A 14,170-nucleotide genomic window follows, 5' to 3' on the forward strand; every position below is an offset into this window, starting at 1 on the left:
GAGTTGAGTCAAAAAGATTTCATTATCCAAGCAAAAAATAACATAACACAGATTGTGATGATGTGAGACTTGTCAACAAAATTTTTTTGCACTTAAAGTTATATCTGTAAGATGATTAGTTTTTCTATAACATTATTTATTTTGAGTACATTTTCAAAAATTCAAATCAAAAAATTCAAAACCAAAAATGCAACAAAAATTCTAGAAAAAATAAAGAATGTTGTTCCCTCAGATTTTTAATTGAAGCCATTAGAATATTATGCTTTTTTTTTTTTAAATTCTACAATATATCTGTTTATCAACTTATCACAATATATCAATTTATCAACGTATAAAAAAATTAAAACTCCCTGATTTTGTTTGTTGCACCAAGATTTTTCCAAGAAAACAATAAGCACAAACTAACATAAATGTTATTTAAAATACTGATTTGAAAGATAAAAAGAAGGTATTCTTCTAGCTGTGTTGAACAGCTAAACTGTAGTTTCACCAAGTTGAATTGAAAGAGCACATTTTTCTTTGAAATACCATGGTTAGGAACAACCCAAGAGATTCCTCAGTTTTTAACTTTGATAAAGTTAAATTTATTACTGAAGAACCTCAGGTAAAACTTGCCTAAGTTTATTTCCTGTTTGTTTTATTTTTTATTCTTTCAGCTTCTCAGCTTCTCAGCTTTTCAGCTTCTTTTAATGAAGAATGCAGTTTTTTAAGAAGGTTAGAAAAATGTAGTTCCGAGATTATATTTTGTATCTTAGCCATTACTTTTGCTTGTTGTACTCAAATAACAGCATTCAAAATGCCAATCTAGGTTTCAAACATAATGAATAATTTCATACAAGGTTCCATGCCCAGTTTGCTTGTAGTTACCTTGCACAATAATGTTGTAAGGTGTTTTGTTCTCTTCATTAAATACAACTGATACTAAAAAAACTCTAAAACTTTAGTGAAATTTATTTTGGATATCAACCTTCAAATAATTAAAAACATCAAGTTATTAAAAAATTGTTTAAACTAATAAAGTTGTAAATCATATGGTGCCATAATATATTCTAGATTTTCAGAACGGAATTGAATTATTCCATTATTTTGTGGAGCATTATTTTGTCATGAGAATAGTATTATTACTTTCTATTCCATTTTTTACTTTTTTATGATTTTAATTTTTTAGCTTTGTATTTGAAGATGATTTTTTAGCAATTCACAATTCTAAATGCACTTCCTTTTATAGCTGTTTGGAAAGCAGAATGGTTATGCGGAACAAACACTAGTAGTGGAAGGCAATGTCCTGAAGGAACTGAGTGTAAACAGTTTTGGGCTGGTCCAAATTCTGGAATAACATCTTTTGATAATATTTTTCTAAGCTGTATTACTGTATTTCAGTGTATAACTGGTCAAGGTTGGACAGATATTATGTATGCGGTAAGATCTTTTTTTTTTTAGCATTCTAATTAATTATTATTACAATTGTTATCTTTTAAAAATGTTTTCTTGATTTTTTTAAAAATTGTCAAATTTTTTTGTCTTTGTCTTAAAAATATGCAATGTTATCAACATTTATTATTATACACTTGTTATCACCTTTTTTTTTTTCAAATTCTATATTTCATTTTTAAAAATATAAAGTAAAATTTAGGACTAAAAAAATTATTATATTTAAAAAAGGCCAAACAAAATAGATGTTCAAATAAAAATTTATAGTGAAATAAATATGTGAATGATTTTAGATGCAATATTTAAAAGTAAATAAAACAAAACAAACTTTATCAACATTTTTATATCATCACTAGAAAAATAAAAATATAAATTTGTTGCAAAGGAAATTATAGTTTTTTGGACCAACTCAAGTGTTGTAACCAAAACTAAACAATATTTAGTAGTTAAGCAATAAAAAAAAAGCATGTAAAATTTGTTGACAAGTACCATAAGTGTGTTGAGTGTGGTTCTATAAAAGACATGGTGGAGGTCAAAATCAGAACTTCTTGCTTACAAAAGCTCTACCAATACACCACTATTACATTTTATCCACATACTTTGTCCACATACAGATTTTTCCACTTTTGTTTGATTTGTCCATATACACATGTATGTGTACATACAGATTTGTCCAGATACACATGTATGTGTACATATAGATTTGTCCACTTACATATTTATGTGGACAAATCTGTATGTACCACGTATTGTATAGATTAAAAAAAAAGATATTGTATAAATTAAAAAAAAAGATATTGTACAAATTAAAAAAAAAAGATATTGTACAAAACTTAAAAACAAAAAGAATCTGAGTTTTCAAAGTAAAATTAAAATAGTAATTAAAATGTTTAAGCAGAGCGTAAGAGATAAAAAATGTTTAAGCAGAGCATAAGAGATAAAAAATGTTTAAGCAGAGCGTAAGAGATAAAAAATGTTTAAGCAGAGCATAAGAGATAAAAAATGTTTAAGCAGAGCGTAAGAGATAAAAAATGTTTAAGCAGAGCGTAAGAGATAAAAAATGTTTAAGCAGAGCGTAAGAGATAAAAAATGTTTAAGCAGAGCGTAAGAGATAAAAAATGTTTAAGCAGAGCGTAAGAGATAAAAAAGGAAAAATAAAATAAAATTTAATATTTGCTTAAATTTCAAAACAAGCATATAAAAACATTATAACAGTTTTTAAGAATATAATTAGTGTATGAAGTTTTTAGTTTAAAAGCTGTCAGATGAACAACAAACATTCTGAAAACATTTAAAGTTTTAAACTGAGAAGCACTCACTAAACGACAGAACCAAGATGTTTAATGAGGCAATTGTTTTGCCATTGCTGCAACAATACAAAGTTTGGATAAAACATTAATAAAATATGATAAAAAATAAAAGTTTAAACTATAATAAAATGTTGAATTGTAATCTTCTCAAAATTCTAGAACATTGGAAATTTCTAGAAAAAAGCTTCAATGAGCATTAAAGTTTATATTAATTAGAAGTATTATATTAATTAAATATTAAAAAATTCATATAATTTTTTCATTTTAATTTTAAAGCATTACCCTGCTAAAATTAGGAAAAAAAAGAAAAACTTGATAATTCATTTTTATTTGCAGATTAAAATTTTTATAAAATTTATGTGTTAAAGATTTTAATTCAGTAAATCTATTCTAATTAGGTTTTCGATATGGATTAAACAGATTTCTTTTAAATTCAAGTTAAAAACTTTTAACTGTTAAGATTAGTTTTATGTCAGAACATGATCTATTATATAGTATGCTGATGTAACAATTGTTTTCATATCGCAAAAAACTGCAAATTAGTAAATATGTTTGTTAAATTGTAACTTATTTTTATCTTATCATTTATCATAATTTAATAATAACCAGCTACAAATTCTGTAAATCAATAAAAAACTTGATAAAAAGTTGATGAATACACTGATACAACATCATTACAAATGCTGCTTGGTATCAACTCATGCTTGATATCACCTCATGCCATATATTACCTCATACTAAATATTACCTCATTTCAGATATCACCTCATGCAAGCTATCGACTCATGCTAGATATAATGTCATCCTAGATATCACCAACTTTTATGAAAACTTTAATTGCTTGCACATTTTGGTGAAAGGTGAAAATACTAACAAATTTCTGGCATTCCAAGTCTAACAAATAAAACTGGAGCTTTTGGAATGCTTAAAATCTTTTGGAATGGAAAAACAACAAGTTATTGCACCAAAAGCTGTTGTATTTTTTTTGCTTTAAACTTATATACAAAATCATTGTATCTGTCATTTTCAAATGTTGTTTTAAGCCAATCAGTCAAGATGTTTTACTTTTTAAAACATACAACTTGATCCTTTTTCATTGTTTGCTGCAAATGCAAGTATCTTGGATTTATACAAAATGTATGGAGGTATACAAAATAAACCACCACTAGAATAAACACCACCAGAAATAAGAGATTATGAGTTGTTAATAATTCCACTAAATATTGAAAGCACTAAAATTAAGAGCTAAATAGAAATAAACATCAAAATTATTTATTTTACAGATTAATAAGTATTAACAATCTAATTTACTCATAAAATGTATATATATAGTATATATAATATATAAGACATAAATATTTTGTTGGTACAAAATGTTGTACAATACATTGTTATTAGTTTTAAATTTGTTAATTATTTTGGCAAATATTAGTTTTAAACTTGTCAAGTTATTTTTTAGTGTATAATGTAATAGTTATTAATCAACTTGTCTTGATTTAAAGTATTTAAATTCAAAATTAAAAAAATTATTTTATTAATTTGCGAAATATCTTATCAAATAAACCTAAAAATGATTTTTTTTCTTTAACCAATTGAAGAGTATTTTGCTAAAAGGGAGCCAAGTTCATTTTTTCCAAAATTGAGTTTTTTTTCCGTTGGATTTTTTTTTTAAAGATGTTACAAATCTAAATGTTAGTATGAATAAAAAAAATTGTTTATCATCTTTACTTATGATTACAAAGTTTTCAAAAAATACTTCGCCAAATAGTTAGTTTTTATTTTTAGCTTTTTCAAAAAAATAAAAATGTGACATAGCTCCTTTTAGAAAATGACTCTTCAATCATCAACAGATTGGAGTATTTTTCTTATAGTGAAATAGTTATGTGAATCTAATTTATGTGTTTTAACAGTGAAATAATTATATGAATTTATTGTTTAGTTATTTAAAGTGTATGAGGAAAAAGCGTATTTTGCTTGGGCATACTTTTATTCTCTCTATATTATTGGTACCCATTTTATGCTGAATTTAGTTTGTGCTGTTCTTACTGGGTAGGTTTGATACAGCTTTACTTTTAAATTTTAAATTGTTAATTAAAAATAACACAACAACAAAATATGTCACCTATACCTGCAACTCCTGCGCTTATATGCTCGTTTTCTGACATAATCAATGGAATATATCTATTTATATCAGCAATCTAATAACACCATTCTGGGATGTTTATGTCATGCCAAGTTGCTCCATTATCTGTGCTATATCTAAAATTGTTGTTTGAAGAATCAATATAAGGAAAACTGTAATATGTCTCTAAACTAACTAGAGCCATTTCATATTCTATATCATGTCTAAGTTGAATAATAGGAGCAAACTTAGTTTTTATGTTATTGCTATTTCCACTTGATAATAAATAAGTCATTTTTGTTTTTATATATAAAAATTTTAAAATTCACAAGTTGGTATATAAAAACAATTTAAACCAGTTCTATATTTTCCATAATCTCTTTTAGAAGATAGATCTATAATAACAAATCCATGAGGCTCTGACCATGCATCCTTACAAAATCTTATAAACTTATCTTTTGTCAAATCACTTGAAACATGATCTTTATAAATATCATTTAAATTCTATGAATCTTGTGAAAATAAGCAAATAAGATTTGTATTTTTTCTTATAGTTTGTCTAGGTAACATATAGTTAAATATTAATATTTACTCTTGTTGTTGTATCATTTTTAATTAATACAACATGCTCATTTATAAGTGACTCAAAAAGTTTCTATGATATGTAACTTATAAATAAAAGTATACCTTTAAATAGTGTTATACATAATATCAATATGTATTACTTAATAAGGACAAAAATAAATAATTAATATGACAAAAATAAATAAATAGATTTATATATAAATATTTTATCTATCATATATATATATATATATATATATATATATATATATATATATATATATATATATATATATATATATATATATATATATATATATATATATATATATATATATATATATATATATATAATATCCATATATAACAGCTCTTTTTAAAGTGTTTTTCCCAAAAATAATCCCAAATAAACATCCTACATTTATCTATTAAATCAATAAATAACCATATATAATGCTATTTGAAAATATGAGCATAGTTAAAAATTTAATGTACTTAACTATGTTCATATTTTCAAATAGTTTTATATATAGTTTTTATAATGAAATCAAATAAAAAATTTATTCAAAAAAAGTTTCACCCATCAAGACACCTAATTCCCTCTCCCTCTTCATGATACCAACCCCTCTCCTCCCTCCCTGATTATGATATATTTCTGCCTGAATTTTTAGAATTATACTTTTATTAAGAGTTTTTAATTAAAACAAAAAAGATTTACTTGATAAATAATTTTAAAATTTATCTCTAAAATTTATTTTTATGGCAAACAAGCAAATAAATGATTTATCTAAACTGAAAATAATAATGCTAATTGGGATTAAAATTGGACTAAGTACAAAGAAATTTAAAATTAAAGTAATTTTTTGAAAAAATATGAGAGGCAAAATAAAAATGCTTGATAAGTATTAATAAATAAAAAAAGTTTAAATTTCAAAAATTTTTGAGTTGTGTGTTTATTTATTTGTGGAAGAACTTTTTTGTGTCATCATTAACATTATCTTATCATCGTCATTACATTAAGATAATGTAATAACGATGATAAGATAATGATAATGATGATAATATAAAATTAATATATAATATAAAATTAATATATAACATAAAATTAATATATAATAACTTATATAAACAATTATATAACTATAAAACAATATAACAAATTATATAACTATAAAATTATTTAAAAGAAAACAACTATATTTATAGTAAAAATTTTCCTTAACTTAAACTTTGCATGTTATTTTTATGATTTAATATTTCTTGATAATAGTGGAATAAATAAGTTAATTCTTAAAGTTTAATGTTTTACTTTTATTTACTAATATCATCTAATACATAGTGTCAAATTATAATGGCATCAAAGTTGATACAAGACATGTTTAATTAAAACCTTACATTTTAATATTTAGCCTAAAATTACAGTTTAATAGTTTTTTAAAAAGTGCATGACAGAGAGGGTAAAACTTTAAAAATATGGACGGGGATAATCTGATGCTGCATTTATACATGTATATTAAGGTGGCTCTTAAAACAATTTTTTTCACTCTAAATGTGTTCTCTATAATAAAACCATAATGAATTTAAAAATTTTTGAAATGAAAGTATTTTTAGGGGTTGCACAAGACCCATAAACATCAAAAAAAAAATTCTAAAGTATATTATGATGGGTCTTAAAAGAAGCAAAATTATATCAAAATTAAAAAAAAATGTATCATTTAAAAAAAAAAACATAAAAAAATTATAATCAAAAAGTTATAATTTTTTAACTAAAAATACATATTTTTCATTTTTATTTAAAAATGTTATTTTCTAGACAATAAAATCTAAAATATAAATTTTTTCTCTAAAGTTATAATTTGTTTTGAAAATTTTATATAATTTTGCATCTTTTAACACCCAACTTGGTATACTTAAAATAAAATCTTTTTTTCATAATCTTAGGGACCCCTTTGATATTTAAGGGTATTGTGCAACCCTAAAAATATTTTTTATTCAAAAAACTTTTAAATCCAGTATTATTTTATTATATAGAACACATTTAGGGGTTCAGAACAGACATTTTCAATGTTGTTTTAAGAGCCACCCTAATATACATGCATGAATGCAGCATTAGATTACCACTGACGACATCAGGCTAAGATAGATAACTATGTGGACATTTATATTGTCATTATTATAATATAGATATAATAGCAATTATAAATATAACTGCCATTATATTTATATTATTATTAACTTTTTATATTGATTCCTGAAACAATTACGAAGTATTTTTTTATAAAAATCATCCACATATGGAAATTTTTATTGCCTCCAGAATTTTAAGCAGGGAGAATGAACTCACCAACCTATGTAGCTAATTTTTTTTTAACACACTTAGGATTGCGTGTTAAAAAATTAGGCTACAGTAACCTGGTTACAGGACTAATACTTAATTGCATAAAATGAGGTTTTTTGTTTTGAGACAAATAGTAAAAACTGATGTTAGCTACTTTTGTTGATTTTTTTTTATTTTTAATTTTTATTTTGATTGATTTTTAGAAGTTTTTTTCTTTTTTAATAAGAATATTTTTCTTATTGTACTTTGTTTATTTTTTAATCTTTTTCTTTTATTGTCTGGATTGTTTAGAGCAGTGAGATTACATTTGTTAACTGATTTTGCCATATGTGCAACAGATTGGAGTGCACATACGTTAACTGAGGGTTTCAGATTCACAGGCAGTCAGTTAATTTAAAGAAAAGTCTTTTTTAAGATTTTATAACTTTTTCTGTTTATTTATTTTTTTTAATTTTTTTTAAATTTGAGCATAAGATTTATTTGTAATGAGAAAGGTTAATGTGTAGTTAGCAAGTATGTATTTGTTATTTTTATTTGTTATGCATTATTTTTATTTTTATTTGTTATGCGTTTTATTTTTATTTAATATGCATTACTTTTATTTTTATTTGTTATGAATTACTTTTAGAGAGTTTAGTAAAGAAAATAGGCGCGTGAAAAACCGTGATGAGTTTTTAATTCAAAGGGCTGAATTAGCAGCTGAAAGAGTAGCTGAGAAGTATGAAGCCTGGGTTGAAGAAGGCGAGCTTACTGTTACAAAAGAGTCAGAAGAAAATTGTAAGTGACTTAAGTTTTTTTTCTGTTTAATTTTTGTATTAAATACAGTTTAAAATTCAAAATCAATTTTATTTTTTTTGTTTATTTTTCATATTCCCAATACTAGTTAAAATTGATTTGAAAATAGTTCATTATAGAAATTTTTTAAGTAAATTTAAAAAAATCCTTGGTGATTTTAACTCTGGTGTTTACTCTCTTGAAAACTTTTTAAAACTTTAAAAACTCTCACATAGACTTTTAGATTTTGATATTTTATTTAACAAATGTTACAATGTTTATAAAATACTTTGTTCTTTAACCATTTAATGTTGTTCATTACCTTATTTTCAAGCTCACAAACTTATATAAAACATCAAGTAAGACTAAGTTGTTGTTTATATCCAATTTCATCAAAGGGTTTCTTAGCTAAATCATATCTTTTCTTCTTTTCTGATGAATTGATGACTTCTGATGTTATAAAAATTAACAAACTATTAGGGTTTTATAAAAAAAACAAAAAAATTAAACAATTGGTTACAAAGTAATAAGTATTATTGTATTATATTTAATCCTATTATTTTATATAGTATATTTTCAGTAATCTTAATACTTTTCAAACTAGGTTTCTTTCCCAGCCTCAAGTTGTATGCCTGCATAACCCACTTTTTTAAGTTTGTTTTTCTTTATGTGGAAATCTTCTTAAGCTATTCTGAACTAATGTTTTTGTGAAAATGCCAATTGACCTGAACCAAGTGCTTTTGAAATTCTCAGTATATAATCCTGGGTTGTGCACAGTGTTTGGGGCTAGAAGCATCCTTTAATTTAGGGGCCCAATCCCCCTCTTTCTTTTTAAAAAAGGCACATTTTTTGGTAAAATGGTCAAACAATTATTAGTATTATTAAAATCAAAAGTAATATAATAAAAAAATTTTCTCCAACTTTTTGATTATATTACTGATATATAAGTATAATTAAGTAGCCCAACTTCTGTTTTTTACAATGTTATTTTTCTTATCTTTTGTTTTGCAAACTTTTAATCACATCAAGGAAGTCAAGATTTGGTGCTAATAGATACTTGATACTAAGAAATGGCAAGATCACTTGTTTTTTTTTATTCCATAGTTGAGAAAAAAAATTTCTTAATGAGCTTCAACTTCCTGAATGTCACTGAAATTGAAGCAAAAATACGCAGTGCAATCGCTACATTTCTAAAGAGTTCCCCAAACTTCATTTCTGAAATTTTGTAGTTTTTTTCAAGTAGTTTCTTTACAAAGTTTGCAGTTTGAATTTGTTTCATGTAAATCAATTCTTTGGTCAGTTCAATTTTAGTCACGTCACATGGATATTGCAAAAATGAGAGCATTTAAGTTGACTAATCAATGCTCAATATTAATAGTTGCTTTTCTTGCCTGAATAACCTGGTTGCAGCGATCAATCAATTAGAGGAATTTCATCTAAATTCTAGACATAAGAACACATTTGAAGGAGTTCATATATTTTAAGGCACCTCCAAGTCTCTCAGTCCATCTCACAAAATAAAAAAAACAAAGGCCATTTTGACTGGCTAACACACAGAATTGATGGTCAATTATTTTTATTAACTGGTCGATTAAACAAAAAAATTTTCAATGTTTGAAATTTTCATTTCATAACACTTACTGAACTTTTTTTAAAAAAAAAAAAAAATACTCTATGCTATAAAAGTATTACTTTTGACATATTTTTAAATCAAATTTTTTTAAATTTTTTAACAAAATCTCACAACAAAGTTTATGGTAAATAACTAGTGCTCCAATTAATTTATAATTAAAATTTTTAATTATAGTAATAATATAAAACTTATTTATGTTTAACTAATAATAAAATTATTAATTAAACATAAGAAAATTTTATTAAATTTTTTTTTTTAATTTATAACTCCCGAACGCTTTACAACTCACAAAGATGTTCTTAATTTTTAATTTTTAATAATAAATTCAAGTGATCTTGTTTTAAAAAGAAACCAATTGTGACTTTATAAAATCTGAAATTTTAGCATGCGATGGCAATACGAAATTTAGTATAGCCTGGTATTTTAAGAAATTAAAATAATTGAAGCTGAATATTAACTACTTTAGACTACTGTTTAATAAAATTTACTAACGCTAATTGTTCTCTTGATAACTAAATAGAAAAAATGCACTAGTGATAATTTGAGTTATTTAAATTGTTAAATGGGTTAATAAGATTCATTCATTGCAACAATGCGTTTTTGCACTTTGTCTAAAAGAGAAAGGGCATCATTAGAAGATCCACCCCAGATATGGCAACAGCATTCCATACAAAGCCGGATTTGAGATTTATAGAGATAGAGAATAGAATCCGAAGTAAGAAAGTGGCGAGCTTGATAAAGAGATGCAACCTTAGCAGATGCTAATTTTGCAACTGATTTGATGTATGGTTTCCAGGAAAGATTGGAAGTAAGAATTAATCCTAGAAGATGTAGGGTAGATAACTCATCAAGTACATCACCGTTCGTAAATATAGGAAGATCTAAATTATTACGATAACGATTGGCTGAAAAAAGTTTTATCTGAATTAAAGTTCACCAGCCACTGTGAGACCCATGCTGTAGCAGAAGTGAGATCCTTTTCAAGCTCAAATGCCCCCTCCAAGCAATCAGAAAGTGTTGGTTTCTTATCACAACAAGAATAAATGGTAGTATCATCAGCAAAAAATGCCATCTTAGATGAGAGAATATCTGGAAGATCGTTAATGTAAATTAAAAAGAGTATAGGGCCAAGGATAGAACCTTGAGGAACCCCTGAAGTTACAGAATAAGAAGAAGTGTGCTGTCCATCGAGGACAACTTTTATGCTACGATTGGAACGGAAGGATTCAATAATCTTAAAGATGTTGCCAGATACACCATAAGAAGAAAGCTTATGGAAAAGACCAGCATGCCAAACTTTATCAAAAGCTTTTGAAATGTCAAGAGCGATGGCCTTAACCTCTCCACCTTCATCTAATGCACGATAAAACCTGTCAGTTATTACTGTTAGCAAATCAGCTGTAGAACGAGAAGATCGAAATCCATATTGATGGTCAGAAAGTAAGTTATTAGGTTCAAGATGAGAAATTAAGTGTTTGTTAATTGAAGATTCAAAAACCTTGCTTATCAAAAGGAAGAACACTAATGGGGCGGTAGTCAGACAAAGCAGGCTGGAAAACAAGACTCTGATAAGCACTTGTTGAATAGTTTTGAGAGTATAGATGAGAGCTCCAGAGAACACTTCTGTAAGACAATAACAGGTATGTTGTCCGGGCCACAAGCTGTAGAAGAGTCTAGACAGGAAATCACTTTAGATACAGTAAAATCAAAAGTATTAATAATAAATTTAATGACAAAAATTGAATGAGAATAAAAACATAACATTTGTAGAATAATAGCAAGAGAAACTAGTAATAAAACAAGAACTTTAATCAAGTATATAAAAGACAACCAAAAATTATTATTTTAAAGTGAAACAAAAGATGTGTAAATAATGAAGCTTATGTGATCAATAATACGTGCCAATGAAGTCAATTAAAAGCATATATATATATATATATATATATATATATATATATATATATATATATATATATATATATATATATATATATATATATATATATATATATATATATATATATATATATATATATATATATAGGTATATATGCAGTGCTTCCAGAAAGTATTAGCGCTCTTGTAATTTTTTTTTTTTGAATGGCCAACTTCAAATCAAAATAAATCAAAAACTAATTTTAATTTTAAACTAATTTTTTTTTTTTAAATAAAAGGTGAGACAAAATAAAATAAATATAATCTTAGATATTTGTCAATCTGTTTTCTTTTCCCATGAACTAATTAGAAGTTTATCTTAGCTGAATAATAATAGTCAATAAAATTGCTGGAGTACTGGCCAGGTGCATTTTTACACTGATTGCCTCAATATTGGTATAAAGAGATATTAAAAGATTATATATGGCCTTCAATGGACATTTTTAAAACTGACTCCACTAGACAATTTCAACAAGATAATAATCCTTTCCACACAGCACGCTCAGTCAAACAATACATGGAGGAAAAACGAATATGATGTCTTGACCCACTCACTCACCTGATTTCAATCCTATTGAGAACCTTTGCAATTGAATGGACTGCAAATTGTTAAAAAGCAAACTTATTTACATGATGCAACTCAAGACTCAAATGCAAGCGTTGTGGACCATGCTACAAGATCTAATCAAAAAACTTGTAGATTCCATGACACGTAGAGAGTTGGATTGTCTTAAAACAAAGGTGGCTATATAAAACATTAAATTTTCATAGAATCTTTGAAAGATTGTAAGTGGTCTAATACTTTTGCACATATTTTTTTATCTTATATCTGTCACTCTAATTGTAAGGGAGACCGGGGCTAGTTGACTTGGTTTTTACTCTATAAACTCTGTAGCCCTAACGGCACATTTTTTTGAAAATATTAAAGTGTAGTCCCAAAGAGTATGAATTTGGGTAACTTTTAAAAGTTGCATTCATTTACAAAAAAAAAATTCTTAGGGCCTTCATGGGTCCTAAAAGAAAAAAAAAATTGTGCGAACTAACTCCACCACGGGGTAAGTTGCTTATACTCAAGGGGTAAGTTGACTTTTTGAAGTTGAAAATTTAAGGTCCTATTTATATGTATTCCAATAATATTTTAACCCCCAACCCCTTTTTTTTAAAAGAAATCATAGCTGAAATATAATTTTATCAATATCATCAAACTTTTGGGTCAAGTCGTTGTAACATTTTAAGCAAAAGAGTAACTATAATTAAAAAGTATATAATTAAAAAGTATAATATAATTTAAAAGTGAAAAAAGTGAAAACAAAACAGTGTTCCCAATTTATGGTTATACAATAAGAGTTAAAATTTATATTGTTTTATTATATGAATATTTTTAACTAATTTAGTTTCAAATTGACTAGCAGCAATTATTGCAAATGAAAAACAAAGAGTTTCCGATTATGCATGACTTGTGAGCCCAAAGGTGACATTGGGTGCATTGAACCCAGACTTCTTCTGGTTTACTTTTAGAAAACGTTCCAACACAAATCAAACAAAAACACTCTTTTCTACAGAGCTATTTAGACGATTCAAAATTTTTCCCATTAAGTGTATACTTCTTTTACTAGTTGATCTTTTACTCATCTTATCATTATCGTTATATAATTTTTTTGTTTGCTTTCTCTCTTCAATTGCTAACTTTTTCTTTTTAGCTGATTCTTTTTCTATTTTTAAAACATTCATATTTGGTGAATCTGTAAAAATTGATGTAGTTCTATTTTTTTTATTAACCCTAACTATTTTTCTTGGTTCTTTTGGCTTTTTTGAATGGTATTAAATCTTCAGGCGATAGAACTACAGTTGACTCTGTAGTTGCATTGTACATCATTATTGCTTGAATATCATGATGTGGTTCTGTACCTTTTAAGCAATCAGCTTCAACATCAGTTACATTACTTATATTAAGCGCTGTACTTTCCACAGCACAGTCTTGTTTTGGAGATGGTCTATCTGTGGTATAGGCTGGCATAAAATCGTGTTCACTAAAAATCTTAACATTTAGTGGAAAACTTCCT

The 14,170-nt window shown here is 25.7% G+C and overlaps 1 protein-coding gene across 6 annotated transcripts in view; it reads left to right on the forward strand.

Moving 5' to 3' along the window:
- Positions 1 to 14,170, forward strand: part of LOC100202002 (probable voltage-dependent N-type calcium channel subunit alpha-1B) — a 109,667-nt gene that overhangs the window by 15,701 nt on the left and 79,796 nt on the right. For all 6 annotated transcript variants that reach the window (XM_065799732.1, XM_065799733.1, XM_065799734.1 and 3 more), the window contains 3 exons: positions 1,229 to 1,419; positions 4,681 to 4,790; positions 8,394 to 8,542. In XM_065799732.1, coding sequence (XP_065655804.1) covers positions 1,229 to 1,419; positions 4,681 to 4,790; positions 8,394 to 8,542 — 450 coding nt within the window. The remainder of the gene's footprint in view (positions 1 to 1,228; positions 1,420 to 4,680; positions 4,791 to 8,393; positions 8,543 to 14,170) is intronic.

Source organism: Hydra vulgaris, chromosome 06 (genome assembly GCF_038396675.1).
Source record: "Hydra vulgaris chromosome 06, alternate assembly HydraT2T_AEP".
NCBI classification, from domain to species: Eukaryota; Metazoa; Cnidaria; class Hydrozoa; order Anthoathecata; family Hydridae; genus Hydra; species Hydra vulgaris.